At 38.5% G+C, this 24,674-nt stretch overlaps 3 protein-coding genes and 1 non-coding gene across 4 annotated transcripts; 1 reads left to right on the top strand and 3 right to left on the bottom strand.

The window, feature by feature from the left end:
• Positions 1–476: 476 nt before the first annotated feature.
• On the bottom strand, positions 477–14,004 carry LOC109086678 (phosphoglycerate kinase 1). Its single transcript, XM_042747513.1, has 10 exons — positions 13,819–14,004; positions 12,553–12,603; positions 11,936–12,092; positions 11,558–11,701; positions 8,251–8,354; positions 8,034–8,153; positions 6,663–6,777; positions 2,109–2,288; positions 1,841–2,018; positions 477–1,242 (listed from the first exon to the last, which is right to left on the bottom strand). Exons 1-10 carry the CDS (start codon positions 13,881–13,883, stop codon positions 1,103–1,105), a joined length of 1,254 nt encoding a protein of 417 aa, XP_042603447.1. The 5' UTR covers positions 13,884–14,004; the 3' UTR covers positions 477–1,102.
• A 3,085-nt stretch (positions 14,005–17,089) lies between these two features.
• Positions 17,090–18,969, bottom strand: LOC109086739 (cytochrome c oxidase subunit 7B, mitochondrial-like). The gene is made up of 4 exons (XM_019101045.2): positions 18,958–18,969; positions 18,218–18,383; positions 17,404–17,525; positions 17,090–17,318 (listed from the first exon to the last, which is right to left on the bottom strand). Exons 1-4 carry the CDS (start codon positions 18,967–18,969, stop codon positions 17,241–17,243), a joined length of 378 nt encoding a protein of 125 aa, XP_018956590.2. The 3' UTR covers positions 17,090–17,240.
• On the top strand, positions 18,700–18,810 carry trnal-caa. The gene is made up of 2 exons: positions 18,700–18,737; positions 18,765–18,810. It is a non-coding gene; the product is annotated as a tRNA-Leu (tRNA).
• Positions 18,970–19,899: 930 nt separating the features above from the next.
• On the bottom strand, positions 19,900–21,838 carry LOC109086726 (membrane-associated progesterone receptor component 1-like). The gene is made up of 3 exons (XM_019101027.2): positions 21,490–21,838; positions 20,772–20,927; positions 19,900–20,654 (listed from the first exon to the last, which is right to left on the bottom strand). Exons 1-3 carry the CDS (start codon positions 21,797–21,799, stop codon positions 20,560–20,562), a joined length of 561 nt encoding a protein of 186 aa, XP_018956572.1. The 5' UTR covers positions 21,800–21,838; the 3' UTR covers positions 19,900–20,559.
• Positions 21,839–24,674: the final 2,836 nt, after the last annotated feature.

The raw sequence follows: 24,674 nt of genomic DNA, 5'->3' as shown, positions 1-24,674 counted from the left end.
GCATTTTAATCCATGTTACCTACAGTAACAAATAATACAAGTGTTGTCACAGTAATATTTTGAAATAAAAATCTGAATGTTAAAGGGCTTCTTACCTTTTTATAATAAGGGAGTCCTCCTTTGAGGTGTAGGTATAATTACCAGGATCTTACTGCAAACCTTTTTTGCCATTTAAAAAAAGTGCTCCTTTAAAGACCATATGTTCTGAAAGTGTAAACCTATTGAGCATAGTTCAATCAAGCTTAAATGGCCCATCTCAACTGAATTCACCCAAGAACTTTAAATAGAGAGCTGTGTGAATATATGCAATAATGCTTACATTGCTTTATGCTGAATATATTATATATATAGGGCAATAATATGGTACAAACTGTGCATTGATATAGTGCTTATTTATTAATATGCTCATGGTCATTTCTGATAACTTCTATCATATTGGGTGCAGAAAAAAAAAAAAAAGACTCGAAGCAAAGAAGAAATGTTTTAATTTTAATTTTTCATTTTTTGTTATTGTTATTTTCATTCTTACTCCACGACAGGTTGCCTGGGTTTAACATTAGCACATCATAATTCCAGTGCGGAACATCGATCTCATAAGCTGCAGGTCTAGGATGATAAGTGCAATATGGGGAGGAAAGTGTCTACAGTATTACAGGTACTCAACATCTGTGGGGAGCCCACAAATATCAAATATAAACTCTAGAATCACAACACACAACAATTATACTATGCACACATTCAGACTACAATGGTACTCATTAACACTTAAGCAGGTAAAACAAATAACCCATCTCTTAAATATAACAATCATAACAGGCATTACTGCTGATGTCAACCTTTCACTCATAACAGATGAAAACATTTTGAATGAGAAACGTTTTAAGTTATTTGATGGAAGCAAAGCAAATGGATGATGTGAATATGCATGAGTCAACAGGTCAGAGAGTCTAACACAGAATACTGTTAGCTGTCCATTGAGAGTGGAGTAGTTGTCATTTGCATCCTGACAGGTGATGGAACGCTGAACAAATGCGGAGAGAGTAAGGATGACAGCTTCTTGGGAGATGAGCACACAACCTCTGGCAGGAGAGGCTCACAGCAATTATGCGTTGCTGAGGGCATCAACACCAGGCAACACTTTACCCTCCAGCAGCTCCAGACTAGCTCCGCCTCCTGTGCTCACATGACTGACCTTGTCTTCTGTGTCCCACTTGGCACAGCAGGTTGCCGTGTCCCCCCCACCTGAATTTAAAGAAACAAAAAAGTCAATTAGTTTAGTTTACTATAGTGGTTGACTAATATGGCCTTTTTCTAACGGCCGAGATGATATCTTAGAGAGCCAGGTGGCCAATGGCCGAAAAAAGCCAATATAGGACTATATATATATATATATATATATATATCACATCACACTGCTTAATGTAAGGATAGTAAATAACACATGCATAATTTCTGCAATTAAATTTATATTTATGTAATATTTACTAAAATAATTAGAAATGAATAATTTGGAAATAAACTTGAAATCATTGAACTTAAATTTCAAATAGGAATTACTTGATTCTGTAATAAGTTGTTAAAAAATATGAATAAAAAAAGAAATACTCAGTAATTTGGTAAATCTGCGTGGGCTGGGAATACAGTAGTCAACATTTGAAGTGGATCAAAAAAAAGTTAATTAAAGTTGTCCTAAAACAAGAACGGGTATTGTTTTGGTTTTAGGACAACAAGGTTTTGATCCACTTCAAAAGTTGACTTACCGGACAACCACCAGTCTGTTAGAGGTGTGTCATTACATGCATTTCAGGCAAGAACTTAAACGATGAAATTAAATTCTTACCAATAATGGTGATGCAGCCATTTTTGGTTGCTTCCACTACTTTGTCCATCAAGTTCTTGGTTCCATGAGAGAAGTTGTCCCACTCAAACACACCAACAGGTCCATTCCACACAATCTGCTTGGCTCTGGCTACAGCCTCCGCATAGAGCTTTGAGCTCTCAGAACCACAGTCTAGACCCTGGACAGAAGGAGAACCATTTCTAGTTCACTTCAGAGGAAGAGGAGAAGATCATACAGCTCTAAACAGTCTAACATTTGTCCGCCTTACCATCCAGCCAGCTGGAATACCATCGGCTACTGATGAAGACCCTGTCGCCGCCTTCTCGTCAAACTTGTCTGCAGTGACGAAGTCAACAGGAAGTGTGATCTTCACACCGTTCTTCTCGGCCTTAGCCATGAGGTCTTTCACAATTTTGGCACCCTCTTCATCAAACAGGGAAGTCCCAATCTGAGCACAAGTAAACAATATTTTAAAACTCGATGGGGGTACTTCAGAAAACACTTTATCCTATATACTTGGGTAAGATTACAGATAAAAAAAATAGGGTGTTACAGATTTCACATTTATTATATTACATTATAGTATAGTATAGTGTAGTATAGTCATGATCTTGCCCGTGTTCCCTTGTCTTATGTTTAGACTTTTGTTTTACTTCCTGTCTAGAGTGCCATTTGTAGTCACTTTTTAGTCCTTTTTTTGTTTTATTGGTTCTCTTGATTGCTTTCCCATGTGCGTCTTGTCACCTTGTTAGTCTCTCTGTGTATAATAGTCCAGTGTTTTAGTCTGTCGTTGTCTTTGCGAAGTTGTGGCATTTTGTTTCCGTTTCCTGATTCTCTCAGGGTTTGGTTCTATGTTTCTGGATTTGGATTACCTTTTGTTTTATTAAATGTTCCACTGATTGCATTTGGATCCTACCTCAGCTCTTCCTTCCATTGACACGTTACAGAACGAATGACCACTATGGATCCAGCAGCATTGGAGATAATGTGTCTTTGTCAAGGTGATCAGCCAGTTGAGGAGTATGTCATGGACTTCATTGAGCTCGCTCATCAAACCAGAATGTCTGAGGTATCCTTACAATCTTTTTTTCGAGGAGGACTGTCTCTTGGCTTAATCATGCTATTGCATGACCCAAGCTGGAACCTGGAATTTTGTATTGAATTGACATTGCAGCTGAGTGGCTCTGCTTTTACTGTGGGAGATGTGGAGGAGCAGTGCAGTGCTTCCACAGTAACCACCACTCCAGAGCCTTGTCACAAGTTGGCCACCAGCCCAGAGTTTCTTCCCAAAATGGCTGCCAACCCAGAGACTTTTGAAAAAATGGCTGCCGTTCTGGAGTCTCGTCCAATCGTGGCTGCCATTCCAGAGCATCGTCACGTCTAAGCTGATCTTCCAGAGCATCGTCACGTCTAAGCTGATCTTCCAGAGCATCGTCACGTCTAAGCTGATCTTCCAGAGCATCGTCACGTCTAAGCTGATCTTCCAAAGCATCGTCACGTCTCAGCTGATTTTCCGGAGCATCGTCACGTCTCAGCTGATCTTCCAGAGCCTGTGTCAAGTCCCAGCAGACCTTCCTGTGTCAAGTCAAGTTACAGTAGATCTTCTTGTGTCAAGTCAAGTTATAGCTGATTGTTCAGAGCCTCGTCCCATCACAGCTGTCATACCAGAATCACGTCAGGTCACAGCTGTCCTCCTAGGGTCACGTCAGGTCACAGCTGGTCTTCCAGAGTCGTTGCATCATGTCTGTTGCACCTAGATCTTCGAGGACCAATGCTGCTGTCAGCACGTGCAGCTGATATTCCCAAATCAACTCACTCAAGTCCTCCTGTTTCTGAACTGATTTCCCTGTCTGCAGCGCTTCCCATTATGGGGATCACTTTATGGTGTGTTTGGGCTGCATATACTACCACTGAAAGTCTAGAGGCAGCAGTGTTCACTATGAACTCTCCAGAGGTGCCGGCTGACGCTGCAGAACCTCTCAAGGTAGTGGTGCTTGCTGCTGTGTCCCCACAGGCTGCAGTTTCTCCCGAGGCGGCAGCGGTCACTTCAGCTCCTTGTGCGGTGGTGGCAACCAGCAATGCAATCTCAGCCTGTCATGTTGCAGTCGAAGAGACCATTACTGAACTACGTATCTACCCAGTCAAGGAGAATGTTACTGCTGTAGAACCTCTAGAGGTGTCAGTGGTATCCACTTGTGAACTATCTGCCTGTCCTATCATGGCTATGGAGGGTGTATTGTGAACGCTCTGCCTGCCCGTCACGGCTAAGGAGGCCGCTTGTGAACTCATGCCTTGTCCCGAACCGGCCATGGAGGCCACCTCTGAATTCTCACCCTGTCCTGAACCTGCCATGGAGGCCAGTTATAAATTTACGTCTGATCATGTCATGGACTATGAACCCTTGTCTTGTCCAAAACCGGTCAAGGAGACAGTCTATGAACACTTAACCATGCCTGTTATGGCCATGGAGGCCACCTGTGAATTTGGTCCATGTCCTGACACGATCACAGAGACCATCTTTGAACTCTTTTCCCACCATGTCATTGCCAAGGAGGCTGTTGGTGAAATTACTAACTGTCTTTATACGGCCAAAGAAGCCATTAGTGAACTATCGGTCTGTCCAGTTTCAACTAATGAGGCTGAGTGTAAAGTGTCAACCCGTGAATTTGAACTATCTGTCTGTCCAATTTCAAGTAATATTGTCTGATGAACTTTCTGTCAGTCCTGTCTCAATTTCAAATAATGGGTCCGACTGTGAATTGTCTGCTTGTCCAGTTTCAGTCACTGAACTGTCTGTCAATCCAGTTTCAGTCAATGCTTTTGTTTTTTAACTTGAATCAGGCCCTTTCTAACGGAGCATGCTGCACAACTTCTTGTCCAGGCCCTTGATTTCTAGGTTGGACTACTGCAATGCTTTTCTGGCTGGACTTCCATCAAGCACAATCTAACCTCTACAAATGATTCAGAATGCAGAGGCACGACTGGTCTTCAACGAACCCAAAAGAGCCCATGTTAAACCTCTCTTTATCTCCTTGCACTGGCTACCGGTTGTGGCTTGCATCAAGTTCGAGACATTGATGCTCACATATAGAACAGCCACAGGCTCAGCACCCGCCTACTTCCAGTCACTACTACGAATCTACATTCCCTCCAGAATTCTGAGATCCGCTAGTGAGCGACGCCTCGTGGTACCATCACAGAGAGGCTCAAAATCACTTTCCAGAACATTCTCGTTCACCATTCCTGGCTGGTGGAATGATTTTCCCACCCTATTCAAGCGACAGCTGAAAACTCATCTCTTTTGAAGCTACTTGACTTCATCGTAAAAAAAATAAACAATCGTCTTTCTATTCATTTATTCCTTCTTCTAGCTTGTACTTATTTGAACAATGCCTAAAACTTGGCATTACAAGCACTTCCTGTGTCTGTTTGCCTCTTTAACAAGAATCGCTTTATGTATCCCCCAATTGTAAGTCACTTTGGATAAAAGCGTCTGCAAAATGACTAAATCTAAATGTAAACAAACTGATCGCCTGACCAGTTTCAGTTACTGATTTTGGTTACGAAGGGTGTAACAGTCCAGTTTCAGTCAATACATCCAATTCTGAACTAACTACCTGTCTGTTTGGATTCTGCTGTTGAGTTTGGTTTTGCTGGTTTCAGTCAATGAGTTTACTTATGAACTGTCTGCCTGTCCAGATCCCATTAATGTATCAAAGTTTGAACTATCTGTCCATTTAATTACTCTCAAGTAGGTCGTTAATGAACATTCAATCCTGTCTATCACAGCCAAGGAGATCATCAATGAATTCACGGTGCCTTCTGCCTCAGCCCTTGGGGCTGTGAATGTTTGGTCTGTGCTCTGTTTAAGATTCTCTGGCATCTACTACTTGGCCGAGGACACATGCTCCACCATGGTGGTCTTCTGCTTCGCTCTGGTGGTCTTCTACTTCACCTACTCCATCATGGTGCTCTTCTTCTCTGCTCTGGTGGTCTTCTGCTCCGCTGTGGGGATCTTCGGCCCCTGTCTGATCTGCTGTAGTCATCTGCTCCACCCTGGTGGACTTCAGCTCAGCCTGCTCTGCCCTGGTACTCTTCTGCTCCATCGGTTCCACCCTGGCTCCCTGCCCCACCAACTCTGCCTCAGTCCCCAGGTTCTCTTCCTGCACATGGACCTGGCCCTCCATCCCTTCCCCTGTTCTGCCCTGTTTATGTGTGATTTATTTAGGAGTGTCTGGAAGCTGGGGGGCTCTGTCATGATCTTGCCTGTGTTCCCTTGTCTTATATTTAGACTTCTATGTTACTTCCTGTATAGAATGCCATTTGTAGTCATTTTGTAGTCCTTTTGTTTCATTGGTCCTCTTGATTGCTTTCCCAGGTGTGTCTTGTTACCTTGTCATCTTGTTAGTGTCTCTGTGTATAATAGTCCAGTTTTTTCATCACTCTGAGTCAGTTGTTGTCTTTGCCAAGTTGTGGCGTGTTGTTTCTGTTTCTCTTGGTGTTTGGTTCTATGCTTCTGGATTACCTTTTGGTTTTATTAAATGTTCCACTGATTGCATTTGGATCCTACTTTGGCTCTTACTTGCATTGGCACATTACAATTATATTATAGTCACATATTTTGTTAATTATAAAGTATTTTGTTATAACAAAAGTTTATTTTAGCCTAATTTTTTTTATTCTTTTTCTCTTTTTTTTGGCAATGGGACATTTCATACATATATACATTTCTATGATACACTGAGTAATTTAAAAAAAAAACAAAAAAACATAAGTAACATAACTTTAGTTTGCAGTTTGAATAAAGCGTCAAACCACTTACCTCCATGTTCTTGAGAACCTTGAGGAAGGTAAAGGCCATTCCTCCACCAATGATCATCTCATTCACCTTGTCCAACATGTTATTGATCAGCTGAATCTTATCTTTGACCTTGGCCCTGTGTGATCAAAGCAACAATCAATTAAACAAAGCCTTTTCAATGAAATGCTCATTTTTAAATGTAAATCTTTTTGTGATGAAACTGAGAAATGTGTGCCTCTGAGAAACTGCAGGAAGAGCCCTAGAACTGTTTATTTATGAGTTTAAGGATTGTTGTTCATTGCAGTACAGCTTATCAGTTGGTCAGTTGCCTCACTGAACTTTGTTACTGGGACAAACCCCAGACTACTTCAGTCACAACTGCACATGACTGATGGCCAATGAATATGCAGGGGTGGATGCTTTCAGGGGGGAAAAAAATAAAATAAATACATTGTATATGTATAAGCTGTGCAACGGCCTGGACTCTGACTTCTGCAATTCATTTGCACTGAATCCTCAATTTCCACAAGAACACTTTGTAGTGATCACTGCTAATTCATTTTAAGTGAGTTCCATCATTGCATCTTGCATAGTTGCATCACAAGGGTTTCAGCATTTTACCAAGAGGACATGAAACTATGAAAAGGAGGAAATCTACAAATGTTTAAATGAATACAATTCTTTTTACAGCCACATATGGGAGGTGAGGCTTAAAGAACAGAAGCGCAAAAAGGATATTGTCACACATCCTACTGTTGCATAAGAGGATAAACTCATCTATTCCTGGACTGTCACTGATGCTTTCTGAAGGTTTTTTCAAGTGAGAGAAGACACATGCATTCTAGTAAAGCATCTCATATTATCTGCCATTATATCTGGTGCACATTTAGTTGTTTAGAAGTTCACCAGCAGTACATTGACCAGAATACTGAGCTGAACTCTGTAAAACTCTAAAAACCTTTCCTTTGATCATCGACAAGATCTTGCACGACCATGCAAGGTCTTTTGGTGTTTTAATATCTATTTTCCCCACTTATACAATAAAAATGTGCAATATCCTTATATTTATTTGTTACCCCTTCATCCTAGTACATCCCTGCATCTTACTCAATCCAATTCCATTATCATTTATAGCACAATTGTTTATACAGTTATTTATCTGCAAAGGGTTTTTATTTTTTATTTTTTTGACTGTGTGTTGTTGTCATTCGCAAACATAAATCTCAATAAACCAAAACAAAATTCTTGTATGCGCAAGCATACTTGGCAATAAAGCTCTTTCTGATTCTGATTCTGATTCTGATTCTAAACCTTGTTAAAACTTATCCTCCTTATGACATTATTCAGAACTAAAATGACAAGCTATCAACATACTCCATCATCAAAACTCACCCTCCGAGAATGGCCAAGAAAGGCCTCTGTGGTTTCTCAAGGGCCATGGCAAAGTAGTCCAACTCCTTCTTCATCAGAAAACCAGCTGCCTTCTGAGGGAGATTCACTCCAACCATGGAGCTAGAGGGAGACATTAGACATGAAACCCAAAGAAAAAAAAAAAAGTCTAAACTTGATAATTTCTATTTTTCTATCACTGTTTCATGTTATGGAGCACCTATGAGCTCTGTGAGCCGTTCCAAAGGCATCGTTGACGTAGACATCACCCAGCTTGGACAGGGAGGCACGGAAAGAATCAATTTCCTCCTGACTTGCTTTGGTCTAAAAAGAGGAATCAAAAACATTTATAGGGCATATGCCACTTGGAGAATAAAAACAGCATAAAAACTGAACTGTGTAATTTCTGCAAACATTTCTGAAATGCTCCCATTTTTGGCATTAAGGTCTGTTCACACCAACACAAATGTCTTGCGATCAGAATTGTGAGATATAAAGTCAGAATTGTGGGATATAAACTTATAATTGCAAGTTAATATCTCGCAATTCTAACTTTTTCTCTCAATTCTGACTTCTTTTCACAGAATTGTGAGATAAGAAACTCGCCATTGCAAGTTATGAAGTCCAATCCTGAGGAAAAAAATAAAAATAAAAAATTCTTACATTTGCGAGCTTATATCTCCCAATTCTGACTTTGTAACTCGCAACTGCCCGTTATCAAGTGAGAACTGAACCATTACAATTTTTAAAAGTCAGAATTGTGAGATAAAAAGTCGCAATTACCTTTTTTTATTTTTTTTAATCAGTGGCAAAAACGGGCTTTCATTGATTTGTCTGTTCATATCAATGCATAAAAATAAAAAAAACAGCAGACAGGCTGAATGAAACTGCAAAGTTACACCTCTTGGTAAAAAAAAAAGAAAAGGGCCAATATTATGTGAACGTTTATGTCAGTCTGAAAAGACCCATTAAAAACAGGTCACTCAAAATGTTTATTGCAACATTTTTTCTCGCTGAATATTGTCTTGATGTGCAAAGGCCTTTAGTTTGATAAACATAATCCCACCCTAAACTCCTGCTATTGGTCGAAATAATGTTGCCATTCAATGGGCACATCAGAGATTCTGGCTGTTTCTCAATATGAGTTCTTCAGCGATCTTGTGTCCTTGCTCTGCGTCATCATTAACCGTCGAAGTTCAATTCCAAATCTCAAGAAAGCAAGTACAGAGGACGCATGAAAGTGCCCGGATGTGTTCTTGATATCGAGGATGCATCGAGTGCAGACTTGAGAGAATCAAGCCGTTAGAAATCCCACAAGACGCTGCAGGCGGCCGGTGTACGAAAGCCTGCAAGCTTTAAACTCGCTCTCGCGAATACTTGACGGCTCTTGAAAGTAAACATTTATTGTTTTGTTTAATTTTAATAAAGTTATAAGACCCAGAAAAAGTTTGCAGTATTTTTATTGCCATATTAAAATGAATCTTAACATGGTAATAGTTAAACATATAACGCTGTAAATCACATTACAGCCTTGACGTCATTGAATTTCAATCAGAGTTGTATGACAGTCAATCGTTGTTCACGGATACCACAGGAATGAATGAGAAGTGCCGTAAGATGAATGTGCAATGTGCATACTATCCACCCTACTTGTCCTAAATAGTAATGGGACTTCTCTTATGAAACAGCATTTTTTTCCATGGTAGACTCTAAAAATAGTTCAATCCAAAAGTATGGTTTAATGTAAAACATGTTGGAGATTAGTGGATAGGCTGTCAATTCTTTAAATGATAAGCCGTTTCCTCTAAAAAGCGGTTTATTCAGTGTAGTGAAGCCTCTCCTTCATTGACATCCATTAAAAAAACAAAACCGGTCTCCTTTCTGTTAGCATTAGCCATTACGCTTTTTCAGCTAATGGTTGCAGTCATGTCTTCTAGTGGCTTGGTGCACATTTCGAAACATGTACATAATGTGTAAACCAACAAATGGCATACTTATGGTTGTGTTTGCATAGTAAACTAGGGAAAGTATTTTAAACTCAGTTACAGTAAGACCCCTGGATCAAGACCAACCTACATATAGTTAAGATCACATTACTGCTGTCCACATGCACTCAAAGTTCATGACTTCTGAACTACTGTGAATGAAATGTTACACAGGTGCCTAGAAAATGCCAAGCACAAGTTCACTGCAGTCGCCTGCCAGAAAAGCAGTTTCCCTGTCTCTTTCTATGGTCCCTACTCATCTCTCTCTTTCTCTTCTCCCCTTCCCAGTATGCATTCCAGCCAGAGCTCCAAGGACCAGAAAAGCCACAGGATCACATATGACCTTCCTACAAATGTCAATAGGTCAGCTGCGTACAGTATCTCTGCATGCTCGCAAAGCCACCAATTGCCTTTAACAGTAATAGCGTGTGCTTTGTAGACAAGCTTTCACTCAATGATAAAAGCAAATTATTAGCTTCTTGAGCCAAAACAGAATGATTTAGTAAGAGATTTGTGAAACTAGCCTAATTATAGAAGGCTTCCTTTACTGATTAGTTTATATTAAATATTTGTAGCTGCAAGAGTCCCTATAACAAATACCCTGTTCTCATTTCTTTCCTTTTTTTTGGAGCAAATGGCATTTAAAACCACAGATCCTAGTGTATAGATCATACTGCTATCACAGGACCTTGTAAGGTCTTAAATTCAGTTTAATCAGCTTCATATTTATTTATTTTTTAAAGCCATGTTTAAAAGCAAGGCTATCTTCATGATGAAAACGGAATACATATCAAAAGTCATTCAAGTAACAAGAAGCTATATATGACATTTAAGATTAATACTAGACTAAATCTAAAATGCATTCAGGTGATACTTTTTAAAAATACATCAGTTAAACATTTCTAAATAACACTGTTGTCTATTTAGTTTAAAAACAGTCCAATAAAAATGGTTAAACAGACATTGTAATTAAGTCATTGTTTTAATCAGTATCTTAAAATGTTTATAGCAAAAAAAATCATTTTAAGAGGTATTAAATTTGTAGAAGTTAAAACACAGCACTGTAATGCATTCTACAGGCTCACAGTTCTGAGTTTACTTTATGGTTTTTATATTTTAATGTGTTGTAGAGTCATTTATCTCCCTCACCCTCATCTTTTTTTAATTAGCAGATGGAAGTAGTTAAGCATATACATTTCAAAACAAGAGTCTTATTGTATTTTAGACTAGTTTATAATTAAAAGTTGCATTATGCATAAATTCTTTTTTTTTTCTGGATAGCTGTTGTATTTGTTTTTGTGGTATTCAACATGGTATATGACAATTAATTCAATGTAAACTCTTGTGGCTTCTCTTTGGGCTACTATGATAGATATATGATAAACAAAAGATAAATAATTTATTTAGAGTATATGGAATCTGTTCTGTATGGACCACATTGATTTTATTTGTGCAGGTCTTAAAAGCCTTCAATTTGGTTTTAAGATTTCTGTAAGGTGACCAAGCACTTTCTGCAGAGCTACTGTTGTACGATGCACTGACCTTGTTACCCGATGCGTCTTTGCCTTTGCCCTCCTCGGCCACATGGAACCGCAGGTTCTCCAGCAGAATAACAGAACCTGCAGGTGGGTCTGCACAGGCTTTCTCCACATCTGGACCCACACAGTCCTTCAGGAACTGAATGTCCTTCATAAGCAAATTAAACAGCAAGGTTGGTGGCGAAGCAATAAGTTGAATTTGTTATGCATTGCTATTAAGATGTCGGCTTGTGAATGATTTTCTACCATACATTTCTAATGTTTATGCAATAAAGCTATATAACATCACTGTGGTCAAACAGATGTAGCTTGAAGGTTTATGTTATTTCTAACTGATGGTGTAGTAGGTGTAGGTAAAAAAAAAATCTATACTGAACTCTTACTTTCCCAGCAGGTTCTTGAGTTCTGCAGCCACAGGCTCCAGAGAGTACTTGTCTGGCATCGGGACTCCATCAGGCCGGCCCAAGTGGCTCATCAGGACTACAGCTTTGGCCCCTTTATCTAAACAATACTGAATTGATGGGACTGCAGCCTTGATTCTGATGAGAGCATTTATAATATTAGTTACAGATTCTGTATCACATGGCCAACATGTCTTTTTCAACAGTGAGTCAGTGCTATATAAAAATATATTTATAAAAAAAAAAGAAAATACATTTTGTAATCATAAATTGGTATTTTTTGCCTCAAACAGTATTTCAAACTAAATACACTTTTAAATGGTACTGTTTAGACATTATATAAACTTAATTTCTTTGTTGAAATTGTAATTACAAGTAAAGCTCAAACGTATAGAATTGTATTAGTTCTTTAATATTTTGCAAGAATATATAGACATGAATAAATTAATAAACGATAATATAAAGCAATTTATTAACAAAAAGCTGTGGGTCCATTTTAATGATAAAAACACTGCAATTCATCGACACAGAATGTGAAAGAACCATTATTGACAAGACAAAAAATAATAAATTGGAATATCAGCAATATCCATCTCACCTCTGGTTATTTGTTATCGTCTTGTCCTTCATAGGGACGTTGAAGTCAACCCTATTGGAGAGAGAGAAAAGGAAATCGATCTACTACAGAATTTGCTACATAAAATGGCATCATTTAAAATAATGATTAGATTGCTCATTCATTATTTGGAAAATAAAAAGTTTCAGAAAATTCATTTAAAATAAGAGACATGAAAAATATCCTCAGCCCTATGCTAATTAAAAGTCCTTTAGAGCAATTCATTCTTGTTATCCAAAACCTTTAATAGCAATTTATCTCTTTAGCTTTAATTTTAAGGTCTATGAAAAAGACCACTAAATTAATTATTAAAATATACACATTAATGAGCTATTTTAATAAATACTGTAAAAGGACAATAATAAACAACTAAATCTATAAGCTATCTGATCAGTATCACTGTTAGCTATATACATATTATAGGAGTACACACACTGCTGCACGATACTGTTAAGCCAACTAAAGCATTCAGATGTATTCAGGGTGCTGATGCAACGGCTACTGTAATATTATTAATATAAAATTAGACAATAATATAGCAGTTCGGAAGCTGACAGTAGTCGCTGTAAGAGCACGTGCCATTGCAACTGTAGGAACACCTACTGACTCATCGTGAAAGCTACTAATTACTTATTGAAAATGAAACATCATTTGGGTTTTTATAGAAGGGTGAAAAATGTTAAATAAAGCAGCAGACTGTGGGCGAGGCAGGATGGTCCTCCAGTGTGGACTTTTAGGCAAAGGCTATTTGCTGGCAGGCCTTCTGACTGTGTTCAGAATACCAAAGGTAATTTATGCTGACAGCAACCCGCCAGCACACGTAAAACAGTATGTGGTGTGAAAACGTACTGGTTGTCGGTATAATACAAAAATAAAGTGACTAACTTTAGAGGCTCCCTGACAATTTGACATTTGTAGCGGAGTAATGTCATTTCACCGAGACATCTTACAGCGTCTACTGTGTGAGAAGTTCAAAGAGCTGCTTTTATTTTAATACAACAAAGTTATGACAGATATTAGAGGACTTGCGCGTGCTTTTGGGGGCATCTGCCATCCTGCACGTAAAGCGCGACGCATGACGCGTACACTTCCGGTTATCAATGATTGAACTCTCTCGGCGTTCTTTCGCATAACCTTGAGCGATGCCAAAAATTAAAGCTGAATTTTGATATGCACACATTAAGCCAGACTGTATAAATTAAGAATACGAGCATGTGGATAAATCGTTACGGTGACATTCAGACTCACCTCATGATGACGCGCTTTCCTTTCACATCCACCTTGTCCAACGTGAGTTTGTTTGACAGAGACATTCTGGCTGTGGATTTGCAACAAATCTCTCCTTAGGTGGCGTGGCGTGGTGCAGAGCTGGGTAAGTTCCCGAATGAGAGTGACCTTTAGCTTGATGCTGATGTACACCGTGTGGGCGGGTCTAACCGAGGTATGCGCTTCCAAACGTAGCGCTCATTGGATGTACTTGCTGTCAATCAATGCCTGACTGAGCTCAAAGGATTCAGACAACGTTGACGGAATGTGTTGCAATGTTGCAGCCCCTATCTAGAGACCCTACGCTCCTGAATTAAAATATATTAACATATTTCGGCATAATTTTTGCACTTATGGTTTTGTTTTAGTAATTTGGTGTATTTGGGATAGGGTTAGGAGCTGATGTTGGTGTTTGGAAAGTACATTTAATAACCAGAAGATCCCATCATAAAATGCTCTCATCCACATATTAGTCCAATGCTTTTATTTGTGCACATAACACTGAAATTATCTGTGGAGCATGTGGTGGCTGCTTCATCCGGCGGAACTTCTACAGACTTTTGGCTGCTTTATTTTTTTTATTTTACTAACCACCAGATGGCGCTATTTTCGACACTCTCGAAGGTTTAAATCTTTTCCTGGGACAGTCAGGGGAACGCTTGTACTTTATTAGGTTTTATTACCCCATCCACAAGATCTATGAGAGTTTAGATATAAGACACATGGTAAATACTACTACTGTATATCATTCCAAAACCATAAAAAGATGACTGGAACATTAACATCCACCATCAGGTGCTGGCATTTAGATCAAAAGGCACGGAATGTGCACACAGAGGTAGAGGTCTCTTTGCAAGTACACCTCGTAGGCCCGATCATGGCTTAACTGGGGGTTCCGGTCGATGTAGGAGACCTCCAAATTTGTCCACCTACTGTTGGAATGGTGGATTTTTTTCAGCTAGTTCCTCCATCTCTTCTTCGGTTCTTGGTTCCTGAACAGGAACACGTGGACGAAGGTGTACTTACTACAGCAGGGGCTGGACTGACTCATGGAACCTCCAAACTTGAAGAGACTGGATCAGGAGCAGTGGAGACAGTACCCTCAACTGCTGGAGATGCTTCTGAGTGATTGGCAGCTGACACTCCAGCTCTGCCAGTTTCTGGAAAGACACATAATCGCCGTTTTGATCATCCCCACGCAGCTGAGGAAAACCAGAGCAGTGATCGTTCTGTCTTGTGGCATGCCTCTGGGGAGACGCTCTATGCATATCTCCAACCAGGACATGCCATGTTCTCTGTACTTCTTCAGGTTTCTTGAGAACGACAGATCCAACTCCTCAATTCTGGCACACACATCTCCTCTGTACACGAGCTGCTGCAGATGGAACCTCACTGGGTTTGTGTAGCTCCACAAAATCCTTGAAGTTCCATTTTGCTTTGCAGTTGCACATCTTAACACAGCGCTTGATGTGTGGGAAATGAATCATCCCAAGTTCAAGACGGTGGACAATGTTAACTCATAGAGGTGACCATCTCCAAGGCTCTCCCAAATGTATGTGGATATCCAAAGGCTTTTCTCTGGAACTCCCCCACTGTCCAGCAGTCCACTAAATGTCCGATGGGACGTTCAGGCCCTTTCAAAGACTTCACTGGCAAGCAGTCGTTTCTCTGGTAAAGGTCAATCTTGGTTAATTCTTCACAGACCACTTGCGCCCCTGCGAGAAGCCTGTCGGTCAAAGGAAAGATGCGCCTGCCAACTGGAGCCAACCCAAGAAAGCCCCTCATCCTCCTAAGGATGTTTGGATGGGTAGCACTTACACCAAGCGATGATGCATACTACCTGAAAGAACTACATGCACCCCCCCCCCCCCCCCCCCACAGCAGATTGTAGAGTGTGGTGTTAAGGTAGGTAGCTACTGCCTGAACCACGTGGTGCAGACCCAATCCGTTTTCATTGTCCCAGAAAGGAGTAAGCATCGGAGCTGATTCTAGGAGATTGTATGGAAGTCAGTTTCCGCCACTAAATAAAAAATAAAACAAGGTAATTGTGACTTTTTTATCTATTTTTTTCTCAGAACTGCGAGTTCATATCTTTGCGTGATATAAACTCACAATTCTGACTTTATAACTCGCAATTCTGAAAAAAAAAGAAAGTCAGAACTGCAAGATATAAACTTGCACTTGCGAAAAAACAAACTCAGAATTGCGACTTTATGGCCCGGTTTCACAAACATGGCTTAGCTTAAGCCAGGACTAGACCTTAGTTAAATTAAGATATTTAAGCAACTTTTACAAAAATGCCTTAGAAGAAAACATTACAGGTGTGCATCTTGACACAGAACAATTACACTGACATATTTTAAGATATGTCAGAGCAAGATATTTTCAATTGAGACAGCTCAAACATGCATTGTTTGGGACTAGCTTAAGCCTTGTCTGTGAAACCAGGGGGAAATCTGGCAATTCCGACTTTATAACTCGCTATTGCGTATTATATAGTCAGAATTGCAAGGTACGAACTCGCAATCCTGAGTCAGTAACTAAAAAAAGTCAGTAACTCCCTGGCCAGGTCATCAACATGCTCCACGTAGCTCTCGGTGTTAGATGCAGTCCTCCTCCTGTGCTTCTCGATGTGGAGATCACATTGTGATCACTCGGCTGACGGGATGATTCTGTGGCGACGCCTCGTGACAATGTGGAGTCACTGCGTACAGTTGCAAGAAATTCAAGTGGCTGATGCAAGTATAAATTACACAAACCTCCTTCTTCACATCTGTCACACTGATTTTAAATTTATATTTTGATAACATAAATCTAGAATATTCCAATATACAAACAAGTTACCCTTTAATTCCTCCATCCTCATTTTCTTTGCTTCCTTCCCTTGCATCCTAAGGGGTGAAGCTAAGATACGAGGAAAGGAAACAAAGATGCACAAATAAAAAATAAGAAACACCCAGTGAAAGCTGATGATCAGGGGCATGGTACAGACAAAGCCTGATTACATTGGTTTGGTTTTCAGTGTGAAACCAATCCTCAACCCAGTTTGTTCGGCTGGCTTCATGGTACAGGAATTGGAGTTGTGAACAGTTTATTGTAAATACAAAACTGACCTTCAAAATGGACACTTCATTTGATTACAGAATGTCAAGCTAATGTAACATGTCAAACGTGCAACTGATGTAGGATCAACTCTGACCTAAACCCTTTAATAACACATTTTAGCATGAAATAAACAAGATGACTAATGTTATGATGTATATTTAATTTAATACATTTTTACAGACATGCCAAGATAGCAACAAGATTGGATAAGGTGAAAATTCTCCATTTGCAAAATGGAAAAGTTCAAAACAATGCCATTCAGAATCCTCCAGCATTCGGTGCACAGTGAGGAAATGTGTTCATTCCTCCTGCCATGGCTTGGGCTGCACCTTGCCTACAGGTGACAGGTTCCATGCAATGCCTGTTGATGTGATCACCTGCAAAGACAAAGCACAAGATAACATATAACACATTGAAATAAGATAAATAATTACTAGAAGGTTTGTGTTTGCAGTCACTTACATATGCCCAAACAGCTGTGCAAAATGTGACACCAGCAATCAGCAGAGGAGGTCCATACTTTGCATGAAATTCACGAGACAGATCAGACTTCTGTCGCACAGCCACCTGACGGGCACTCTGACCTATTGTAAAGAAAAAAATAATTATTCAAGTTTACATATGCTTTAACACATTATTCACTGCCTCGACAAAGAACTGTCAAAAACTTGGACTCACTGAATTTATGAAAGACATTCCTAATGCAAACCAGTGACTTCTTTTTCATATACATGACATATTTATGGCATATACATTTATAGATATATTAGAAACATTTTAGAACATAAGACAAATTCTTGCACATTTTAAGATTATATATGGACTCACTGAATTTATGAAAGACATTCCTAATGCAAACCAGTGACTTCTTTTTCATATACATGACATATTTATGGCATATACATTTATAGATATATTAGAAACATTTTAGAACATAAGACAAATTCTTGCACATTTTAAGATTATATATATATATATATATATATATATATATATATATTATATATATATATATATATATATATATATATATATATATGAGCTGTATGTGATGTCAGACAGGTTTTAAGCATACATATGCAAATAAATAAAATATAAACATGTCTTTAAAGGGAAAAGGTGACATTAAATTACTTGCTAAAACGTAACGTACACACCAGCGAACTATTACACTAGCTTTAGCATATAGGAAAATAACAGCCAGATTATTGGCCAGATACGGTTCACTGAAATGTGAAATAAAACGGTCAGTCCTTGAATAAGATATTTAACTTACCGCTGAGGTTCAGGGCAGCCTTGGCGAAGCGAAACATGGTTATGTCTCTGTACAGCAAACTGCTCGAGCTAATACCCTTGAACTGAATAATCGCAGGAACAAAATGGCAGCGCGGAAATAAGTGAGCGATGCGTGCGCGCGCGTGCACGCGAAGGGAGCCTAAAGACTATCAGCGGTAGATTCAACATAACGCTAAATTAAAATGATACACGAAAACAAACTGATAGTTTAAGGTTATGTGGTCTATGGTTACCCTTTACGACAGTAACGTATTCTAGTAAGTAGAAACGCGTTAAAATATTAACATTTTTTTCTGTATATATTAAGGAACCATCACTGCTGTGTTAAAGTGAGTTCAACAGTTCACCGGTTGTTCGGTATTAACTTAGCATTGTGTTTACACATTGTATTTATTATGTATATGGTTTAGATTGCGGAAATGAAAAGCATATCATATATCGGAGCTGTGTGTTTTCATCGGTGTCAGGATGGCCGAGTGGTCTAAGGCGCCAGACTCAAGGGCTGCTCCCTTCCGACGAATCGGGTATTCTGGTCTCCGAATGGAGGCGTGGGTTCGAATCCCACTTCTGACACATACCTTTTTCGTTATCTAGAAATAACACGAAGGTTATCGGATGTCTTAAATGCAAGAAACAAGCTCATATTCACAAAATTAGAGGGATATGTCTTCCCTTCTCTTGTATTGTAAAGCCTATGAATAAAATAGTCCGGAAACTAACTGAACCGCTCATTATGAGAAAAAAATATTTACATTTTAAAATTGATTTTTTTCCCCTATGGAACCGTTTATTAACACTTTGTACAAAATAAAATGTTTCAACAAGTTTGCATTTGTGTTGTATCATATTTATATAGTGTGCTAAAGTGAGAATATGCATCTCACACTCAAGTAAATAATAAACTTTATCTTCCAATATTATATCTTAGTAAATTATATATAATTACCACTTAAAATTAAGGGATAGTTCACCCAAAAATAAAAATGTAAACACACTCAAGTTGTTCCAAATCTGTACGAGTAGGAGGAAATATTGGTAACCACTGATTTCTATAGTATAAAAGAAACTCAAGCAGGCTTGGAACAGGAGGAGTAAATGATGACAGAAGTTTCATTTTTGGGTGAACTATCTCTTCAATTAAATAATCAAAGCTCTGCAGGTTTAATGGTGTTTAGCAAAATATAGCGTGATGCAGCGCAATGATGATTTATAGATTCACACATAAACATTTCTCAGTAGCCTGTTTCATCATATTTGATACATTTTAACATGAAAAAAGTGAATCTTGAAATGTTAATATAAAGTTATTCTTAGAATTACATTATAAAAATCATTAAAAAACACACATGTATCACGACCTGAGGGTGGACGTTTCTAGAATTATTAAAAAGCTAAAAAGTCTCAATCAGATGACAGAAGGCTTGTTGTAGGTTATGTAGAACATGTTTTTCAGCAAAGTTTTGATCATGTTGATAATCTAGAGGCCTTTTGAAATTCATGTACCAAATATCATACAGTAGGCTTTATAGAGTTAACTTGCTACTGGAACAGTTCTGCTGGAACAAGTCCTTTGTTAAATGGATTCATGGATACACCACCAGTAATCAACAACATATACTTTGAACCTACATAGAGTTTTAAAACAAGAGCAGTAATGCATAATGGTAATAAATCATATTCTTTAATAATGAACATTATGAACAGAAAAGGTGTTTTGCAAATACTTTTCTTGGTAACAAAATTCGAAAACATAATGGAATGGAATGTGTATCTAATCTACAAATTTCCTGAGCAGATGTTAAGACTAGTATGTGATAAGTTTGGTCAAAACGCTCTTTAGTATGGGTCTCGTCTTAATCTGTATCAGGGAAACTGATCCGACAAGCACACCTGAAAGAGATCTCCACTCCAACTTTTACTATGACACTCATTTAAAAGCATTCTAGTGTATTTTGATGTTTATATATGTATTTGGTTTAAATGTTCTCTGGTTAGATAAAAATCTGGAGTCGGCAATCAAAATAAAAAGAGCGAGAATTGTGTCCCATATTTATAGCAAGCCATATATTCCTGAAGAATATTTTTACCCAAGAATTCTTCAAATGACATGATTATGAGTCACAGTTGCTGTAGATATAACATATACTACATTAGGTTTCTGAATACAGTGATATGAGATTCTGTGTCTGAACACATGACGTGCTAATTAAGGTCACAGTGATGTGTACGAAATGGTTCAGACAAAACAGTCAAAAAGAGCTAACAGCAAATGTGACCGCAATAAAACTAACATGAATGGGAGAGCTAGGTTTGTTGTGATCTCTAATCCTTCTTTTTGTCCTTGACTTCCTCGTCATCTGTGTACTCAGTCGGTTCTTCTCCAGGCTTAAGAAGCTTCCCAATATAATCATATTTCTCTGTGGAGGCAAATACAACCCATTACTCAACATTTAGCAATGCAACTCCGTTGCAACATTCCTGAAGCGCGCAACTGCAAAATCAGAGGCTGGAACAAAAGGTGTCCTTCAACTCACGCGTGAACTGGGTCTCCCACTCGCTCAGGCCCTCCTGCTGCATAGCATTGAGATCTGAAAGATCATCATGAGTGTCTTTCAACGCCTCCTTCTCCAAACAGAACGTGGCCAGTCCTCTGGATGCATCTCTGCCTGCAAAGACCCCATAAGGGCCCTCTAAAAGTGAACAAAGTGGGTATTAGGTCTCCAAAAAAAAAAGTATAATCTCAACAGGAATGCAAAACAAGTAGGGTCCATTTTCTTGAATGAAGCACCATTCTGTGCTCAGTGGACATCTTCAGTATCTAGTCAACCTTTATCCGAGTTTAGTTAATCATTCACTGATGACCAGCAGTTTTGGCATTGCAAAAGTGTGCACAAAAGTTACAAAAAAAACCTAAAATACTGCGATGACGTCTCGGTATCAGACGAAAAATAATGTGAATATAGATGCACTTTAACAGGGTTGCGTGACATCTCCATTATCTTTAATTTTAAGTAAGTTAGGGGTTATGACTCGGCATTTGCACGTTGTTAAAAGGGTGCGACATTAAAGGGGCGTGTTTGAAATGAAATCAATGTATTTCCGCGGAATATCTTAAAATGAAAATCTCGCATACATGCCAACGTAATTCAAGAAATCACGTAATCCTTTGAAGAAAAAAAAATGCATAAAAATATCACCTGAGATAAATTTGAAATAACACCCGAGACTGAATCTGAGATTTTCCCATGTTACCTGGTCCGTAGAACTTCTTCCCTCTTGTAACATCAAACACTTTCCCGTTGACAGCCATCAGGATTCTGGGGTTTTTCAGTCCATCGTACTCTTGCAGTTCTGATAAAGTGAAATCTCTTTTCTTTAGTTTAGGCAGCGGCTCTTCAACTGGGCCAAAGTCTGCAGGCTTGTCTCCGCGGACGATTTTGTACAACAGGAATAAGCAGAGACATAGCAAGCTAATGTTCAGAGGCGAGGTGAAAATTTCCTGAAGAATTCCAGAAGTTTGCTCGACCTCTTCTTCAGCCATTTCGTTTCTGATGTTGTGCATCGAGACTCATCGACGACCGCAGCAGTGAACCAATCACAGAAGCCAAAATAACACAATAGTGCGACGCCAGCCAATCAGATTCGAGGCGGATTTCTGGGGCGTGTAGTTTTTGTGATTGCTTTTGAAGTTAACTTTAATCTGGAAGCCTTGCGTGACTTTTTTGTTTTGTTTTGTAGTACTGATAAAATATTTATTTAACTGTGCTACAATAAAAACAAGATATAAACTATATGTAGAAGTACTATATATTACTTATATATACTATAAACTATATATAAGCATAACTAATGTCCTGTGCCATGAAGTTATAATTCAAATACTTCCAAATATAAATGACTGAACAGCTATTACATAACTCAGGAAAGTGTTATATATAGATGGACTTCAGTTCGAAGTACCATATTTTAATAAAATGTTTTACAGTCATGTAGCAATGTAACTGCCATGATACGGGAAAAAAATTAATTGGATATAATTAATATAACAGATTGTTATATTAATATGACATACATAGAACTGTTAAGTGTACAGGCAACAAAATATCATCCCTTTAAATTTTTTTTTTTTTTTTTGTTTTTTTTTACAGTTCTGGCTATCACAGCTTCAAGTTCATTACAGTAAATAGAGTGGTAGCACTGTGATGTCACTTTGTAGGCAAAAAATCGGAAGCGAGTTAGCATTTTAGCACTTCCGGTTCCATCGTTCCAGAGTCAGTGTTGGCCGCGTCCCAATTCGTATACTATCTGTCCTAAATAGTATTCGAAAATAGAATTAGTATGTCCCAAATCATAGTATGTTTAAAAAAAGTATGCCAAAGAGTCCTGGATGGTCTACTACTTCCGGTTAGAATTCGAAGTGCAGAACGCAACACATTGCGCGATGGACGAGGATTCGATTAGAACTACATACACGCATTAAAAGTGTTTTAAAAACTACAAACATGGCGGATATACGCGACCGACTGACAGGTAGAGAAAGGGATTTGAGTGATAAATAATAAATGTCTAGCCTGATGAAAAATATTAATTAAATGTTATTCACGTTATATTTCATCTGCAGCAACACTGTAAACTTTTAGAATGATACGTTTGGTCATTAACTTTTAAATGCATAATTATGCAAACACATGAGCAGAGTTTTAAGACTCGCGACTAGCAGATCAACGTGCCTCTTCATTTCTCTCCAGTACTGTAGGAAATGAAATTAAACGAAATATGGATGATGTTAGCTGTGAAAAGATGACTGACAGGGCAGTTTAAACAGTGACAGCAGCTTTGACGAAGTAGTATGTCCAAAGCTTGCCTACTATTCTTTTAAAAAAAAAAAAAAAAAAAAAAAAAAAACTATTCTTCTGCATACTCAAAGGTATGTACTTTTTCTTCACAAAAAGAGTACATATTTTAGTGCATAAGTAAGCAAGCAAATTTTTTTTTTTTTTTTTAATGGGAGTTTGGTTAAATCCCCTAGAATAAGGTCTATGCTTCACACAAGCTCATCATACTTTCAAGTTTTATTCTGCGACTTAAAACACACCAGTTACACCCAACTCGTTATTTTTTAAAACGGTTACGTTTCTTAAAAAAAAGAATGGTTGCTAAGTGGGACTACAGGCGCTGTCAGAGACATTCAACATCATCACGCCGAACAGTTTATCAATTTACAGTATTTTCCAATTGTAGTACAATTAATTGTAGAATAACCAATTAATAGTTTCCCGCATTTTATTTATTGTTGTTCGACGATGTATTTTTGCTTTGCCCCAAAAGTGCGCTCGGATGGAAGATGCTTGTTTTATCGCTTTCCTGCGTTTTCCATAAAGGTTAAACTTATATTACCATTATTCCACGTAAACATCACATTTAGCGGCTTAGTCACGGTGAAAGTGAAACTTTAACGGTGCATAAAGCCACGTTAAAATTAAATGTTTACGGCCACAAGAAGCTGTTAGAAAGCAGAAAGACTGAGGATTTTCTAGAAGCAAGGATAAAATAACATTTTGTGTAAGGTTAACGTTACCCACCCTAACAAAACGATAGCTGAAATGTGGCACTTTATTCACTAAAATAAGTTTAATCTTACCATATCTGAAAACTCGCTGACTCTGCTGTTATTTAATAGAATAAATGCACTAGAATTTTATTGAATAGTAGAGACATGTTTTTAATTAAAATTCATATTAATCAAGGATTCAGCAATCCACAGTGCAAAGTGATGTATTTCTTCAGCGACCAGCACGGATCAGCTCCAGGCATGACAAAGCTGATATCGTCCTCTTTTGGAAGGCCAAACAAAATAGTTTCACTTTCACAGTGAAACACATAGAGTCTATACGACATGGCAGCGGCGGCAACAACAATACATCTACACAGGGCCGCATTAAGACTATAAGGGGCCCCTGGGCTTTACCTGTTGAGGGGCCCTTCCAGGGCTCGACATTAAGGACTGCCCGATTGCCCGAGGCTAGTGTGAATGACGCTCGGGACAGTAGACGGAACGGTCACTTGCCCGATCGGGCCAGTGCTGTAGGGTGGTGCGTTATATATGTAGTCTATGATATCGTACTTGTTGATTTAACGATCTGATATTATCGAGTAGCCTATGCATCTCACTTTACAAAAAACAAACAAAAAAACCACCCAGCTCTGTCTGTGGCACGCATGCACTACGTGACGTAGTCTAGTAGGTTAGACTTGTGCACGTGATTTAGTCTTAATGCCTCAGAATTCAAATATGCCCCTGTATATATTTCATATAATTAATAATTTAATATCTATGTTAACCAATATTAACACAAAGAGTGCCGTTTTTTCTCCAAATATTTAGCATGATTACAAATGTGATGATTTTAGAAGTGACTTACATTTTAGACACCAAA

The sequence above is a fragment of the Cyprinus carpio genome, chromosome B21 (assembly GCF_018340385.1).
Source record: "Cyprinus carpio isolate SPL01 chromosome B21, ASM1834038v1, whole genome shotgun sequence".
Classification (NCBI taxonomy): Eukaryota; Metazoa; Chordata; class Actinopteri; order Cypriniformes; family Cyprinidae; genus Cyprinus; species Cyprinus carpio.
Note: the sequence above shows the minus strand (reverse complement) of the source record. Positions and strands in the feature narration are given on the sequence as shown.

Coding starts and splice junctions, on each gene's coding strand:
- LOC109086678 (XM_042747513.1), bottom strand. CDS start 13,883: ATGTCTCTGTCAAACAAACTCACGTTGGACAAGGTGGATGTGAAAGGA. Junction 8,154..8,250: donor ACGGCTCACAGAGCTCATAG/GTGCTCCATAAC, acceptor GTCTCCCTCTAG/CTCCATGGTTGGAGTGAATC. Junction 2,019..2,108: donor GTATTCCAGCTGGCTGGATG/GTAAGGCGGACA, acceptor CCTTCTGTCCAG/GGTCTAGACTGTGGTTCTGA.
- LOC109086726 (XM_019101027.2), bottom strand. CDS start 21,799: ATGCACAACATCAGAAACGAAATGGCTGAAGAAGAGGTCGAGCAAACT. Junction 20,928..21,489: donor GAAGAAGTTCTACGGACCAG/GTAACATGGGAA, acceptor GTTCACTTTTAG/AGGGCCCTTATGGGGTCTTT. Junction 20,655..20,771: donor GTGGGAGACCCAGTTCACGC/GTGAGTTGAAGG, acceptor TTGCCTCCACAG/AGAAATATGATTATATTGGG.
- LOC109086739 (XM_019101045.2), bottom strand. Junction 17,526..18,217: donor GGCTGCCCTGAACCTCAGCG/GTAAGTTAAATA, acceptor TCTTTACAATAG/GTCAGAGTGCCCGTCAGGTG. Junction 17,319..17,403: donor GCACAGCTGTTTGGGCATAT/GTAAGTGACTGC, acceptor TTGTCTTTGCAG/GTGATCACATCAACAGGCAT.